The 17,458-nt window shown below is 41.0% G+C and overlaps 1 protein-coding gene across 2 annotated transcripts in view; it reads left to right on the top strand.

Moving 5' to 3' along the window:
- LOC126252978 (LIM domain only protein 3-like) overlaps nucleotides 1-17,458 on the top strand; it is a 371,497-nt gene that overhangs the window by 341,589 nt on the left and 12,450 nt on the right. For both annotated transcript variants that reach the window (XM_049954003.1, XM_049954004.1), the window contains exon 5: nucleotides 7,382-7,523. In XM_049954003.1, coding sequence (XP_049809960.1) covers nucleotides 7,382-7,523 — 142 coding nt within the window. The remainder of the gene's footprint in view (nucleotides 1-7,381; nucleotides 7,524-17,458) is intronic.

Here is a 17,458-nt window from a genome sequence, read left to right as displayed (position 1 = left end):
TTCGAGGTTTGGTAACAACCTTACTCCTTCAGTTAAATATTATTCGCGATGTTTGGTGAAAAAGTTAAACAACGCCTTGTTTTTATATAGTAGCATAGATTACAGTTACCACCACTTGACATATCCTAAAGGTTTTTTCACAGCATAAAATACTGAAGCAGTTGACTAGTTAATAAGGTTACTAACTAGCGAGAAGGAGTGCAAAAAATGTATTAAAAGTTGTAGAGCAAATAAAGATTAAAGCGATGTCTTTAAAAGAAGTCGGTATTGCAAGCCCGGGACTAGGCTATTTGCGTGACTATAGGTAGAGTACGGCTTCCTTCGTACCGGCACTAGGAGGGGGAGACTGACGAGCACAGCGCACCCGTAGCCTTGTACTTAGGCGAAGAATCATCGGCACTCGTATGATAGCAGACTGATTGGACCTAGGACCTCCTTGACGGCCTTGAACGAGGAAAACTCCTCGACCGCGTCTCTGACCAAATCTGGGATTTCCAGCAGCCACGAACAGCGATTTAAGACAATGTAATGTTATCAGAACAATTAACTTCACTCAAACATTTGTCTGCTGACGTTGCTGTTACCATGTTTTCTTCTGCTACCACTCACAGCATTTCTTCATTACTTAATTTATTTAATGCCACGCGGTTCGAGCATTTTCTGTTCATTATCAGGCGATTTTATTGCGCACTTAAAAAGTATTTGCTGAAGTAGTTTGAATTTAATTATCCGAAAATGTAAAAGCTCTGTCCTGACCCAGTCGCTTCTTGTGAGAAATTAGGGCATGGAGGAGGTGGGAGGCATAGCGTGAGAAAGTGACGCCCACATTTGATTTTGTGTTTGTGGTCCTTATGTTCAGATACGTTTAGTTTATTGTGAAAATGGGAGTTATGCATTATAAGCATATATTATGTCTGCAAAAATACATCACGATAACAGCAAGGACAGTGGAGTCAGGCTCATTCCCCCTCCCACCTTGACATGCCTCATTTTCTCACAAGAAATGACTGCATCATTATTTCATTACATTACACATAGTTTTTAAATTATCAAATAATTAATGTTACATTATCTCAGTAACTTCTGTTTCAAAAATGGTTCAAATGGCTCTGAACACTATGGGACTTAACATCTGAGGTCATCAGTCCCCTAGACTTCGAACTACTTAAACCTAACTAACCTAAGGACATCACACACATCCATGCCCGAGGCAGGATTCGAACATGCGACCGTAGCGGTCGGGCGGTTCCGGACTGAAGCGCCTAGAACCGCTCGGCCACTTTGGCCGGCTTTCTGTTTCCCTATACGTGCAATAAAAGAACCTGATGGTGAGCAAAACAAATGTATTAAATGAGTAAAGAAATTTGATGTTAGGAGAACAAAACAAATAATTTAACTTTAAAGAATCGCATTACATAAGTGGGACATGTTGATAAACAATAGGATTAAATTACATGTGTTTGTAGATCCACACAAACTCGAATCACACGAGTAATATGATATAGCTGAAAGGAACAAAGATATGACTCAGAGAACACCAAAGAAGCAAACTGCCTGTCACCACGTAACTACTCTAACTCAACTATCAATATAGCTGTCACGAAATATCATTATCAAAAACTTTCATGACTAATAAAAAAAATGTCTGCTATAGCTTCCCCAAGAACCATGGACCTTGCCGTTGGTGGGGAGGCTTGCGTGCCTCAGCGATACAGATGGACGTACCGTAGGTGCAACCACAACGGAGGGGTATCTGTTGAGAGGCCAGACAAACGTGTGGTTCCTGAAGAGGGGCAGCAGCCTTTTCAGTAGTTGTAGAGGCAATAGTCTGGATGATTGACTGATCTGGCCATGTAACGCTAACCAAAACGGCCTTGCTGTGCTGGTACTGCGAACGGCTGAAAGCAAGGGGAAAGAAACTACGGCCGTAATTTTTCCCAAGGGCATGCAGCTTTACTGTATGGATAAATGATGATGGCGTCCTCTTGGGTAAAATATTCCGGAGGTAAAATAGTCCCCCATTCGGATCTCCGGGCGGGGACTACTCAGGAGGAAGTCGTTATCAGGAAAAAGAAAACTGGCGTTCTACGGATCGGAGCGTGGAATGTCAAATTCCTTAACCGGGCAGGTAGATTAGAAAATTTTAAAAGGGAAATGGATAGGTTAAAGTTAGATATAGTGGGAATTAGTAAAGTTCAGTGGCAGGAGGAACAAGACTTCTGGTCAGGTGAATACAGAGTTATAAACACAAAATCAAATAGGGGTAATGCAGGAGTAGGTTTAATAATGAATAAAAAAATAGGAGTGCGGGTAAGCTACTACAAACAGCATAGTGAACGCATTATTGTGGCCAAGATAGACACGAAGCCCACGCCTACTACAGTAGTACAAGTTTATATGCCAACTAGCTCTGCAGATGATGAAGAAATTGAAGAAATGTATGATGAGATAAAAGAAATTATTAAGGTAGTGAAGGGAGACGAAAATTTAATAGTCATGGGTGACTGAAATTCGAGAGTAGGAAAAGGGAGAGAAGGAAAAATAGTAGGTGAATATGGATTGGGGCTAAGAAATGAAAGAGGATGCCGCCTGGTAGAATTTTGCGCAGAGCATAACTTAATCATAGCTAACACTTGGTTCAAGAATCATGAAAGAAGGTTGTATACATGGAAGAATCCTGGAGACACTAGAAGGTATCAAATAGATTATATAATGGTAAGACAGAGATTTAGGAACCAGGATTTAAATTGTAAGACATTTCCAGGGGCAGATGTGGACTCTGACCACAATCTATTAGTTATGAACTGTAGATTAAAACTGAAGAAACTGCAAAAAGGTGGGAATTTAAGGAGATGGGACCTGGATAAACTAAAAGAACCAGAGGTTGTACAGAGTTTCAGGGAGAGCATAAGGGAACAATAGACAGGAATGGGGGAAAGAAGTACAGTAGAAGAAGAATGGGTAGCTCTGAGGGATGAAGTAGTGAAGGCAGCAGAGGATCAAATAGGTAAAAAGACGAGGGCTAGTAGAACTCCTTGGGTAACAGAAGAAATATTGAAGTTAATTGATGAAAGGAGAAAATATAAAAATGCACTAAATGAAGCAGACGTCTCAAAAATGAGATCGACAGGAAGTGCAAAATGGCTAAGCAGGGATGGCTAGACGACAAATGTAAGGATGTAGAGGCTTATCTCACTAGGGGTAAGATAGATACTGCCTACAGGAAAATTAAAGAGACCTTTGGAGAAAGGAGAACCACTTGTATGAATATCAAGAGCTCAGATGGAAACCCAGTTCCAAGCAAAGAAGGGAAAGCAGAAAGGTGGAAGGAGTATATAGAGGGTCTATACAAGGGCGATGTACTTGAGGACAATATTATGGAAATGGAAGAGGATGTAGATGAAATGGGAGATACGATACTGCGTGAAGAGTTTGACAGAGCACTGAAAGACCTGAGTCGAAACAAGGCCCCGGGAGTAGAAATCATTCCATTAGAACTACTGACGGCCTTGGGAGAGCCAGTCCTGACAGAACTCTACCATCTGGTGAGCAAGATGTATGAGACAGGCGAAATACCCTCAGACTTCAAGAAGAATATAATAATTCCAATCCCAAAGAAAGCAGGTGTTGACAGATGTGCAAATTACCGAACTATCAGTTTAATAAGTGACAGCCGCAAAATACTAACGCGAATTCTTTATAGACAAATGGAAATACTGGTAGAAGCCGACCTCGGGGAAGATCAGTTTGGATTCCGTAGAAATGTTGGAACACGTGAGGCAATACTGACCTTACGACTTATCTTAGAAGAAAGATTAAGGAAAGGCAAACCTACATTTCTAGCATTTGTAGACTTAGAGAAAGTTTTGACAATGTTGACTGGAATACTCTCTTTCAAATTCTAAAGGTGGCAGGGGTAAAATACAGGGAGCGAAAGGCTATTTAAAATTTGTACAGAAACCAGATGGTAGTTATAAGAGTCGAGGGGCATGAAAGGGAAGCAGTGGTTGGGAAGGGAGTGAGACAGGGTTGTAGCCTCTCCCCGATGTTATTCAATCTGTATATTGAGCAAGCAGTAAAGGAAACAAAAGAAAAATTCGGAGTAGGTATTAAAATCCATGGAGAAGAAATAAAAACTTTGAGGTTCGCCGATGACATTGTAATACTATCAGAGACAGCAAAGGACTTGGAAGAGCAGTTGAACGGAATGGACAGTGTCTTGAAAGGAGGATATAAGATGAACATCAACAAAAGCAAAACGAGGATAATGGAATGTGGTCGAATTAAGTCGGGTGATGCTGAGGGAATTAGATTAGGAAATAAGACACTTAAAGTAGTAAAGGAGTTTTGCTATTTGGGGAGCAAAATAACTGATGATGGTCGAAGTAGAGAAGATATAAAATGTAGACTGGCAATGGCAAGGAAAGCGTTTCTGAAGAAGAGAAATTTGTTTACATCTAGTATAGATTTAGGTGTCAGGAAGTCGTTTCTGAAAGTATTTGTATTGAGTGTAGCCATGTATGGAAGTGAAACATTGTCGATTAATAGTTTGGACAAGAAGAGAATAGAAGCTTTCGAAATGTGGTGCTATAGAAGAATGCTGAAGATTAGATGGGTAGATCACATAACTAATGATGAAGTATTGAATAGAATTGGGGAGAAGAGGAGTATGTGGCACAACTTGACAAAAAGAAGGGACCGGTTAGTAGGACATGTTCTGAGGCATCAAGGGATCACAAATTTAGCATTGGAGGGCAGCGTGGAGGGTAAAAATCGTAGAGGGAGACCAAGGCATGAATACACTAAGCAGATTCAGAAGGAGGTGGGTTGCAGTAAGTACTGGGAGATGAAGAAGCTTGCACAGGATAGGGTAGCATGGAGAGCTGCATCAAACCAGTCTCAGGACTGAAGACCACAAGAACAACAACATGGCTCCAACAGCATCAAAAAAGAATACTTACAAAGTAGTGTGACAGCAACTGAGATATCGATGTCTTACGGATATCGAGACACATTGGTGTACTTAGCAAAAAAAAAATTCTGTAATAGGTAATTATGTACTTAAAAATTTGAAATATTATACAAAACTATGTATTTTTCACAGTTACTGCAATCACACCGAAATATGCCTACTGTAATAAACAATATATAATCAAACATTGCAGTGTCTTTGTTGTCACAACATAATGTAACAACGTTCTTGTATAACGTATGTGGCGCAGTGGAACAGATGAGTACAAATATTACAGAAATTTAAGACAGTGTGATATCATTAATCGATATAACTTCAACGATCTTCAGTAGATGGCAGAGACTGAAGCAGATTTCGATGTCGTGTTCTTTCGCTTCTATGTACTGGAATACTGGAACTAGCTTAGCACCAGCTGCCTCACACTTTTTTTTATTTTATCCAATTTTTATGTTGTTAACAAATTGCAGCACCTTCTAAGCTTTCCACACCAATTAAGACCATATAAGCATGGTCTTTTCCGAATTTACTCCTGACCAAAAAGCGGTTCTGGAAGCTGGAGTGCAAAGTGTTTGTAAATCATGCCTTTTGCGTTCTTGTGGAGATATTTCCATAGCAACTTTCATCCCCTAATAAATATTTATTTCTAACCGAGAAGTAAAATAACAATTTTCATAAATATAGCATTAAAATTTTTTAATGTAAGGAAGAAGTTCCTTAAAAATTTTCATCCTCTGTTGAACTACCTTAGGGTTTGAAATTCCAGAAACGCTGTTTTTTAATTTCTAATCGAGAAGTCAATTACCAGTTGTCACAGATGTAGTCTTAAGGATCCTTTAGTGGTTGTTTACTAGTTATTATTTTCAAAATACTTTCACCCCCTATTTTACCCCTTTAGCGGTTGAATTTCCAAAAATGCTGACACACGTATTTGTTTATTTTCTGACTGAGAAACTAAATACCAGTTTTCGTAGGTCTAGGTTCAATATTCGCTTAACAGCAATGTACTTTCAAAAGGCCTTTCATTCCCTATTTCACTCCGGTAGGAGCGGAATTTCGGACAATCCCTTCTTAAACGATGCCTACAGTATAAGATCCACACCCTCTCCCAACTTCAAGTTTCTATCAACATCGGTTTATACTGAGTGATGATGAGTCATTGACTAAGCCTGACCCTGTTTCACCCCCTTAGGGGCTGAATTTCCAAAAACAAAATGTGTATGTTTTATTTCCAACAGAGAAGTCAAACACAAATTTTCATAGATTTAGCTTCAAAAATGGTTGAACAATGAAATATATCCATAAAAACTTTCATTCCCCTTTTCACACCATAGGGGTACAATTTCCAAAAATAATGAAGAAAATATTCATTTTATTTCTGAATACCCAAATTTAAATTTTCGTAGATTTAGGTTTAAAAATGCTTTCATAATAAAATATTTTTTAATAAACCTCATCTCCTGTTTCACCCCCTTAGAGGTTCGATTTCCAAAAAAACACTGAAACGCTTATCTTTTTATTTGCAACCGTGAAGTCAAATACCAATGTTCACAGATATAACTTTAAAAATACTTTAGTAATTCTCTGAAAGTTTTACACTCTATTATACCCCCTCAGAGATTGAATTTCCAAAAAAAAGTGATATGCGTATGTTTTATTTCTCACAGAGATGCCAAATGCAATTTTGTTTTTGATTTCGCCTTAAAAATGTTTGCACAGTGAAATATGTCCATAAAAACTTTCATTCCCTGTTTCACCTCCATAGGAACTGAATTTCCAAAAACAGTGAAACACGCAACTTTTTAATTTCTGAGAAGCCAAATTTAAATTTTCTTAAAAAAAGTTTTGAAAATGTTCCAATAAAAGTCTTATCCCATATTACACCCCCTTGGGGGCTCAGTTTCCAAAACCATTGAAACACTTATTGTTTTATTTGTAACAGAGAAGTCAAACAGCAGTGTTCGTATATGTGGCTTTAAAAATGCTTCAGCAGTTCTTTACAAATTACATATTCTCAAACAAAATGCTTTCTTCCACTGTTTCATCCTCATAATGTTCATTTTCCAAAGCTGATGAAACACGTATTTTTCTTCTGATCGAGAAACCAAATACCATTTTTCACAGGACTAGCTTCAAAATTGCCCTAATAGCGACATTTCCTATTTCCTATTCCTATTTCACCACCTGAGAGTTGCAATTTCGAAAACTCCCTTCTTAAACGGCTCTTACAGTATAAAATTCACATCTTCTCCAAATTTCAAGTTTCTATTTTTAGCAGTTTGGGCTGGGCGATGATGAGTCAGTCAGTAAATCAGGGCATTAGCTTTTGTATGTAGAGATGGCAGTTTTCGCAGCATTTTATTTACAATTAATGAATAATTTACAACGGAGTGCGTCGTTCTTTGGTCGCAGGTTCTGCGTGGGCGACCGCTTCTACCTGTGCGAGAACAAGATCCTGTGCGAGTACGACTACGAGGAGCGGCTCGTCTTCGCCAACATGGCGTACAACCCGTCCAGCCTGGCGCACATCAAGCGGCAGACCAGCCACTTGCCGGTGAGTTACCGAAGTACCGAGCCTCTACACTCTCACTGACGAAGGAATTATTATTTTTGGCTGGGACAATGGACAGCATATTCGCAGAACTAAATTAAGATAGTCCCAGTCCCCCAGTCCAACCGATGTTTTCGGCAGGTTTCAGATTGTAAATGTGTTCCTAGATGTTCTCAATTGGGATTCCCCTCTGCTTTGCTACTAGCCTGCTGAGATTCCTGTGTGAAATGAACGAAGTTCTATAACAGCCCACCTTGCTCTCACGAATGGGAAAAATTGCTTACAATGTCAGTCAATGATAGATCTCGACGATACTTTTAATACAAAAGCTTACGAAACATTTTTTGCAGGAAGGAATACAGTGTTAATTATGAGCATTATTTGCGTACATTTTTCTCTTTTACACATAATAAACTGGATGTGATATTTCACGCATTAGAAGATGATTAATACGGGCTGACTGTCATTTACTGTTGCTACTGTGTCTACACCTTCCTGAGACTCGTGGATAACATATCATACACACAATTACATTTTGTTGATAAGTAACGTACGCTTTTCCAACACAATATACAACTTCCCGTATCAGTAAGGAATGAGAGGTGTTTAGAAGGTAAAACCCAGCATCGAGGGCAAACTTTGCTGAAAGGATGACAACCAATAGTTTCAAATACCTTCATTGGTGAGACACTGTGGACTCTTCTGTTTTTTAAACCAAAAGATTTATGCACTCTGTGTAGACCTATGTATCCCACTTCAAAATCTGTGGAAAAGAAAAAAAGAAGAGGGATTAGTGACCCGTTGACAACGAAGTCATTAGAGCCGGTTCCGTCTCTCCTTGTTTAGATGTTTGACACTCTGATTGCTTCTAGTCATCTGTAATTGTTGATGCCACGTATTGGCATCTGTTTTTGGTACCATTTAAGTGTTTCCTTTATGTTTTGTTCCGGAAGTGACCAGTTCATTGTCACTAGGGACAAAAGAAAATTAAATTACGTTTTCTCTTCCTTTTGTTGCTGTCTGACAAAGATATTATATTTGTTTCAGACGCCAGTAATACAGAGAATGAAAAATACAATAAATATTACATGGTAAAAACAATGTATGAGTAATCAGGAAAGATTAATTTTGGCAGTCCTTTCTTACTTCCACCTGTTGTTTCCGAAAGCGGAAGGGGTGGTAAATGAACAATTAGGTATTCCGTTAGTGGAGATTTTTATATACCCTTCATGTGAAGACGAAATGTGGCTGTCGCTGACGTTAAAGGAAATCCAAGCAGAAATAAAAGAACAGTTTCATAAGCTGACTGGTGAGTCACAGTCTTTGGTTACACCTATGGGATCCCCTAATGCGAATTCTTTCAGCAGATTCTAATCTTTTGTAACTCTTGACCTGGAATTATTAACACTAGTCAACAAATTTAATTTTTTCCGGAGCTTGTTTGTAAATGGTTGGATTTACCTTAATTTGGGATGCTGAATTCAGTGGTAAAAATCAGCTTTTCTCCGTAACATCACATTTCCTAGATACACACCAGAATTAAAACCAAGCTACAGGAGAAGACTGCATGTCAATTTTGAAATAAGTGCTACGTACACACATGCTACTGTACCGATTATATGCGCTCATGTTCATCACCAGTTGACAACTTCTTTGAAGCTCAACAGTTATACCTTGTTTCAGCTTTGCTTCGGTCACTTTAGTGAACTTTTCTTTCAAGCGATTGAAGGTCGGACAACATTTATTCATAGCTTTTACAAAGATATTCACGAAGCTCTTCTTGAGATGAAGATGAGGCAAAGTGTTTATTGCGCTCAACCAATGGACTCTTTCTCACATTTTCATTTCCAGATACATATGATTGCCTTATAGGCCACTCCTTGACTTTACATTGGTTCTTGATGTTTCGGCTGTCACATAAACACAGAAAAACAGCTTATTTTTTGAATCCACACTGTGGCTTGTAAGTTACATACAGGAATAGGCGACTCTTCATTTCGAGCTATCGGAAAATGAACTGAAGATACATTTGGATTCTTTATTTTATGTCTACTTTAGCTTCAAATACCCTGTGCAGAACTAACAGTCTCAGAAGAGGTGTTCAATCTCATATCACACCTCTGTAACAACTAATGTTAGCATTGGGTGTTTTCCTTTCAACGATTTGGCTGATGTGTTAGTACAGGTTATGCAGGCCTTATCAGGTGCTGAAATTTTATCTTGATCTCTAACAGGATGACCAAAATATAGTTGATATGCTTTCTTACTAAATCAGTGGACAGACATTCAAACCAAAGAACCGTAAACAGCGAAATACGGAAAATAAACAATAAAAAATCAAAACCCTTATATACTTAACTCTTATATGCTAGAACATTTCGAAAGGCAGAGTCGGATTATACAAATCAAAACACATACCAGTTGATATATCACATTCCAGATGAAAAATGGTTTTGTAACTGAGGCGTTCTCTGGAACTTCATTGTGTTGTGCTAGATCGAGATACTGAGCATCAAGTATTTTTTGTATTTCAAACTATCGTACACAGACTAAATTTCAGTCGTCATAAAAAAAATATTCTGGTTTCAAAACATACGGCATAATAGTGTAATATTTAAGAATTACTGAATGCTTTGGATTTCACTTAAGTCGTTGTTTCAGAGAACGCCTCAGTTAATGGAATACAAGCATTCTTCCCGAAAATATACACAATGTGTTCTGTGTAATATCGACGATTATACCGTGAGGCATTTACCTACCTGCTCTGCTATTTCAGCGTTCATCATTCTCAAACGCGATATGTTTTTCTGAAGAGTAGGTGACGGACAGTGCCTCCAAACAGTGTTTCAAGAGCTGGTACCATACTTGCCTCCTTGAGACGGCCCATCTTTTTTTGTCTGAATTCATCTGAACGATATCTCTCCACGCAATTCCTGCACTGCGAACGAGATCCGTCAAAGGTGTTGATAGATGATTGATGTATGTGAGCGCAATGTTGGCACTGTATGTTTACCCTTGTCTGTTCATATTTACGTTTATAAAACGTATACGCTGTGAAATATGTTGTTTGCCCACCACGGTTGCTAGATATCAAATCCCAAAGACCAATAAACGGCCGGGCGAGTGACAACAGGAGTGTGTTTTTCCGAAAGTCCGAATCACCATCCATTTTCACCAGCTGCCTGTGTACGCCGTGCTGTTGCTTTTCTATGGTCATCTGTTAGCTACGATTCCTCCAGCTCGTTTCCTTTATTCCACACTAGGACATTACCAGGAATTTGAGATTACTATTTATAGCTTAAGCTTTTTAATTCATGTGAGAACACTGACTATATCCTTTTGTTTACTTCAGTTCTTATATGTTTTCCTCGTATTACCGATGTCGTGGATGACCTTCATACATCACATACAGGGGTTGGAGAAAAGTATGGAAACACCAAAACCACAACACATTACCATGTATCATACGGTGTAGGAAAACAGTTGCCTTTCAAAATAGCTTCGTCTCGGAATGGATACAAACAGGTCCTGTATGGTTCTCAAGGAAATCTTTTACCACTCTTTCTGCAAAATAGTGGCAAGTTCTGTTAACCATGATGGGAGATGCGAGGCGATCACGCACCCTTCTCTCCAAGATAGACCAAAAACCACAATGATATTGAGATCTGGTGACTATGGTGGCCAGTGAAGGTACGACATTTCATCCCCGTGCTTACAAATCCACTCCTGGCGATGCTAGCTTTGTGAAGAGGGCCTTGCATCACTATTGGGGAACCAACATTGTAGCAAGGGATGGGCCTGATCAACCAAATAATCCTTGGCAGTAATGTAGCTTAGAAGAGTAGCCGTGGGCCGCAGATAATACGTAGAATAACACTCTATGGCTGCCCAAAACGTCACCTATCCCCCTTACCCCCCCCCCCCCCCTCCCACTCACCCACACACGTCTCACATTAGGAGCGCAAACTCTGCCAGAAGTTGGAAACACTGTGTAAAACAAGACTCATCCGACCAAATGACTTTCTTCCATTGTTCCGTGGTCCAGGTTTCATGGCTTCGGCACCAAGTTTTATTGTTACGGGAATTTGATTGGTTTCGGAATTCCAATTCGCCCTGCAGTTCCCTGCTTATGGCGCCCCCATCGTGTTGTTTTGTTGCTGGCGGAGTTCGCGAGTGCGACATTCTTTATGGTAGTTACTTCAGCGGCTTTTTTGGTCATCATCGTTTTCAGTGACCATTCGTCACGCTCGACACCTACGAGTACTTTCGTTCGCGTTGTGACTTAGCGGATGATGTTTTTTTTAACTTTTCCTGTATGCGGTGTAAATCTTCGGTACGGTGCCTCTTGCAGCAGCAAACGCTTCGGCTATCACGATTACGGAAGCACCAACAATTTGTCCAAGCACTAACTCATTTAGCTCCGACATAATGTACATACAACTTTACCGAACACTGTTCTGACCAAGCCTGACATTTGCAAAGTATTGAGAACACTACTCAGTCTCGTGTTGAAACCCTGCCGTGTAACCTGCAGGCTCGGCTAGCATCTGCATGTATGTTCAGACACGTATTTCTGGCGGTCTCTCCTTGTTTTGTCCAACTCCTCTACGTTATGAAACTATTGCTTGTGTAGTTAACTTCAAAGAAGCAGCCGTTAACAAATACATACAATTCATATCTTCGTGAATGAAATACCTTAGGCAGCGAGAATCTGGGAGTGTTTAGGCGCCAGGTTCCAAAAAAATAACATTCGTACCAGAATAGACAATTTATATATAAAAAAGAACTTAATATTTTAGTGTTTCCTTAGCACCTCTTTACTAAGTCTGATAGACTTAAATAGAAACTAGCAAAAGAACAGCACATGAAACTTTTACGTTCTTAAATCTTAATGTTTCGAATGCAACTGAACCTTCTTAAACTGCTGAGTGCAAGTGAACCTACAATCTCTTTGCTTGTATTTATCATTACAACACTGACTTACAGAATTTTCCCTAACAAATATAGCTCAAACTTATCCTATTCATTTACGACCCACAACATACAAACGCAAAACAGTGACTCCAAATAATTAACACAAAAGAATAGCCCTGAATTAGAAGAAATCTTAACAATAACCTATACTTTTCCATAGCTCACTTAGCCCACAGGAAATCTTCATAAGACGAACTACAGAAATAACAGCAAGTAGCAACCACAGCCAGCTAAATAAAAAGATTCTAACTACTACAGGCTCTAATTATTAATAGGCATGTGGTTAGCAAAGGAAAGTTTTTTTTGCAGAGCAAACCATGTATTTAGTAGATTTTACCTTAATCATGTGACATCCAGTTCCAAAAATTATATAATCTTCAATGTTTCCACTTCCCAAACATTGGTAAATACAGCCATCACCATCAATTTCCAACCAATATTAAATCTCCATGACGGACACACGTCCAAAACGTTCACTCGCGTTAACGCTGCTAACCTACATCGCTGCTAACTGTTAAATTCTAACTGCGAGTCCGATTAGCCACAGAGTCTCTTACAGAGGGCGCACAGCGCTGTCAGCGATGTTAATGCAGTCTACAGCGCTGCATAGCGCTGCCAACATACAAACACATAAACAGACTACTTACACACAACTTTAGAAATAGGAAAGGAACGGTTTCACTTGGGATAGCCAAACTCTGCGTTATTTCTGTTCCAACAGATTTCACAAGCTCATGGTAACTGAAACGGAGAGAAAGACATTTCCATTATTAAACATTACATACCAGTAAAAATAACACAAGTGGACATTCAATTATCAGCTCATAACAATGATCCACTATCAAAGAACACTGTAAAGCCAATATGCAATGATAAAAGATGTTCAAACAAAATTTAAAACAGAACTCCGTGCTGGCTTGAACGACAAGCAAAACATTTAACACCTCGTGTCCAAGCCAGTGTAAATAATACTCCAAAATCACAAACTAAACTCGAAGCAAATAAACGGGGATATTTGTAACATGGTCTGACAGAGACTATTAGCAAGGTACATGGCTTAATTTCAAATTCCACCATAAGGTATACATACGAAATATGAAAAAAAAAAAAGAAAGAAACAGCCACACGACTAACACCCACACGACTTTAACTGAGATAGGAAACTGAATTTTCGTTATGCTGAGTGTGGTGTCACAGCCAGACACCACACTTGCTAGGTGGTAGCTTAAATCGGCCGCGGTCCATTAGTACATGTCGGACCCGCGTGTCGCCACTGTGTGATCGCAGACCGAGCGCCACCACACGGCAGGTCTCGAGAGACGTACGAGAATTCGCCCCAGTTGTACGACGACGTTGCTAGCGCCTATACGGACGAAGCCTTTGCTCTCATTTGCCGAGAGACAGAATAGCCTTCAGCTAAGTTAATGGCTACGACTTAGCAAGGCGCCATTAGCCTTACATAGTTTGATAGTTATCGTATGAAATGTCTCATCAAGAATGCTGTATTCACAACAAGGATAAATAAAAGTTAAGTATTAGAGGAGCTGCATACTTTTCTTATTAGAATTCACTACTTATCCTGTTGCTACACGCTAGTGAAATCAAGGACACAGTAAAACTTCTGCTCACACACACCTTTATTCTCACACGTCCATTTTACAGTTACTCGAAATATATCCGCTGCAGAGGGCAGCACAATGTACAGACTTAACAGAACACCAACAGATGGCGTAGGAGTCTTCATTCCCCGACATCCTCCCCACCCTGGTCCATCTCGAGGGGGATGACCAGCTGGACCGGTCGACAGATCTTCATACCATCTGGCTGGCGAAGGATGATGCACCGTATTTTACTGTCTCTGCCATGCCGCACTTCTTCTACCACAGCCCTCTTCCACAAGTGCCGTGGTTTGCTGTCTTCTTGGAGCAGAACAACCTCTCCAATTCTCGGTTTCCTCTGCGAAGGGTATCCCTTCACCTCATGATATTGTCTTAGCAGCAGGAGGTATTCTGTCTTCCACCTGCGCCAGATGTCGTCATTGACCTTTTGTCTGAGTCGGAACTCCTTGGCAAGGTCCTTTCTAGTTGCTGGCTCTGGCCCACATGGAATTGTTACTAATTTCCCACCATTTAGAAAGTGAGCTGGCGTCAGTGCAGTGTCGCTCTCTCCTTGAGTGATGGGTCGTGAGTTTATTGCGGCTTCTATGCTGATCAAGGTGGTGTTTAAGCTCTCTTCATCCACCTGGGAGCGACCAAGAACTTTCCTCAGGCAGCGCTTGACTGAGCCTATCATGCGTTCCCACCAGCCTCCCCACCAAGCCGCACGTGGTGGTATGAATTTCCAAGTGATTCCATGGTGGGCACAGTAGAGCTGTACGTCAGTATGCTGCATGGTTTTGAAAAGCTCTGCCAGTTCTGAGTTGGCTGCATGGGATGTTGTAGCATTGTCTGAGTAGACAGTGACTGGTAGGCTCCTACGTCCTGCAAAGCGTTGCATGGCCATAAAAAATCTGTCAGTGGACATGTCAGTTGCAAGTTCAATATGAATGGCCCGTGTTGTTGCACATGTGAATAGGACCATGTAGGACTTTTTTGTTTGATGTCCAGATTTGACATATAATGGTCCGGCAAAATCGATGCCTGTTACTGCAAATGGTCTTGAAGGCTGCACTCTGTCCAGTGGTAGTGGGGCCTCCATCTCTTCATACCGGCGACTGTGTATTATCTTGCATGGTAGGCAAGAGTGAAGAACTCTCCTAACAGCTTGTCGTAAGGCGCGAAGACGCGCTTCAGCAGTTGTGCGGTTGCAGGAGAGAGGCATATCCTTCTTTCGAGGCAGAGATACAACTCTGCGACCATATTCCACACAGTATGATTCTCGGAATTCCTGATAAATAGGGTGGTCCAAGGGTTTTAATGCTCGCTCTTGATGTTCTGTTATCCCGATTGTCTCCAGGTCCCAAAATCGGCGCACTGACTCATCAGATATATCACTGCAGCTGCCCTGAATAAAGTTGACAGTTGCTCTGTTGACGGTGGTGCTAGATCTGTTTCCACTGAGAACATATCCAAAGATTGTTGGGAGAAGAACCAATGATGGTGATACCTTGATTGGTTGTTCCAAAGTCACGATTCTCCAGTAATAATCAGCTCCAATCAGGATCTCAATAGGTAGATCTTCAGTGTCTCCTTTAGGATCTGCGAGTGGTGTACCACCCCTCAAGACCATATCTCCTACATCTTGTGGCACTGTTGGTTGCTGTGAAAAATTATTTGTGGTTTCAAAGGCTGTTACTGATATGTGGGAATTAGTGGAGCATCCCATCATATTAAACTGCACCTTCTTCCTTGAGAGTGATGAACTGTAACTGGATTCGAAAGTAGTTATCTCGAGAGTAGTGCTTCCAATGACACTTAGTTGGATAGATTCGATCAGTGAATGGTGAATGAAACTCGATTGACTCCCTGTGTCCAGGATGGCACGTGTCTGTTTGCTCTTACCAGTGGGTCCTGTGATACTCACACGAGCAGTCTGCAGGTATGTGAAGTTAGAAGTCATAGTTTCAATTTTATTTACTGTTGTGGTATGGCTACTGCAGATAGAAATGTGATGCTTCCCCTTACATTTCGCACAGGACGCCTTTCCCCGTTTGAAACACTGATTTCTGTTGTGGCCACGTCTCAGGCATAGAAAGCAACGGTTCATTGTCTTGAGGGCGTCGATTCTTGCCTGCAAGCTTGCAATCTTTTGGCAGTCTTGGCCCCAGTGCCCTCTTTCGCCGCAATACACACAGAAGGGCTCTGAATTCTGTTGTTTCTTCTTGTCCCTCTTCGTTTTAACCTTTACATGGAAGGCAGATGCTGTTGGTACGTAATTTTCGTGTGGTACAGTATCTCCACGAATTTTGCGTGTGTTGATAGCTCCTTCCACCTCTTCATTTAAGAACTCCATAAGGTGGGTGAGGTTCCCTTCTTCAATCTTTTGCCTTCGGGCATGAACAAGCCAATTTTTGCAAATTTCTTCAGGAAAGGCTCGAAGAATTTTGGGTGCAAGCACTCTCCCATAAGAGTCCACATTTTCTCCTAGAGCTCGTAGTGCTTGGATGCGCTTATGGCACTCAATGTAGATGGAATTGAGAGCCTCTGGACTGCCTGAAGTTGAAGTGTTAAGATTCTCCAAGAAATCCAGGTGACTTTGGATAATTCTGTTCTTATCCAAATATTTGGATTTCAGAATTTGCTTAGTCTGCTCATATGTATCAGCTGTAACAGCAATGCCATCGACCAAGTCCTTAGGTTCCCCATCAAGGTAACCACGGAGGAATACATGCTTGTTCATTGTTGAAACCATCGGATTCTCGTCTATGGAAGCTGTGAATTGCTCCCAAAATCGAGGCCAAGCTTCTATATTCCCTGAGAATGCGTGCAGTTTGATAGTAGGCAATTTTATGTCCATACAGGCGTGTTGTTGAGCCGCTGACGTCGCGTTTCTGTCTCCTGAGCGCGCTCCTCCTAGAAGGCCTTTCGCCTTTCGGAGGGCGCGTTTGCATTTATCAGTATATTCCTCACAAGCTTCCGTGTCGGCTTCGTATTCAGAGTCATCCAGCAAGTCCTGTATTGTATCGTTGAGTCGGCTCAACTCTTCTAATGTTTCCCGTAGGCGTTCCTGGAAGTGTTCTACTTCTTCTGCAGCTGTAGAACCATCGAAGGCGTTTATTTGGCTGACGAAACGCGTCGCATTCGATCGCAAGGTCGTCCGCTTCCGGCGCAGCCTCCCCAAGTTCGTAGCTACTGCTTCTGCCATGGTGAGTTGGTGGTTTTGCTTTCTGTCGCGAGAGTGCGTTCAAGGTCAAGACACCCCGTCAGTTGGATGCTATCGCTAAGGGATGGCGCTGTCCAGGAGTGTGAACCGTTAGCAGCCCCTAGTGGTGTTTGTAGTTCTCAACAGATGGCGCGACCGTGCAG

The sequence above is a fragment of the Schistocerca nitens genome, chromosome 4 (genome assembly GCF_023898315.1).
Source record: "Schistocerca nitens isolate TAMUIC-IGC-003100 chromosome 4, iqSchNite1.1, whole genome shotgun sequence".
In the NCBI taxonomy this organism is placed as follows: domain Eukaryota; kingdom Metazoa; phylum Arthropoda; class Insecta; order Orthoptera; family Acrididae; genus Schistocerca; species Schistocerca nitens.
The sequence above is the reverse complement of the archived record's forward strand: the minus strand, read 5'-3'. Positions and strand labels throughout refer to the sequence as shown.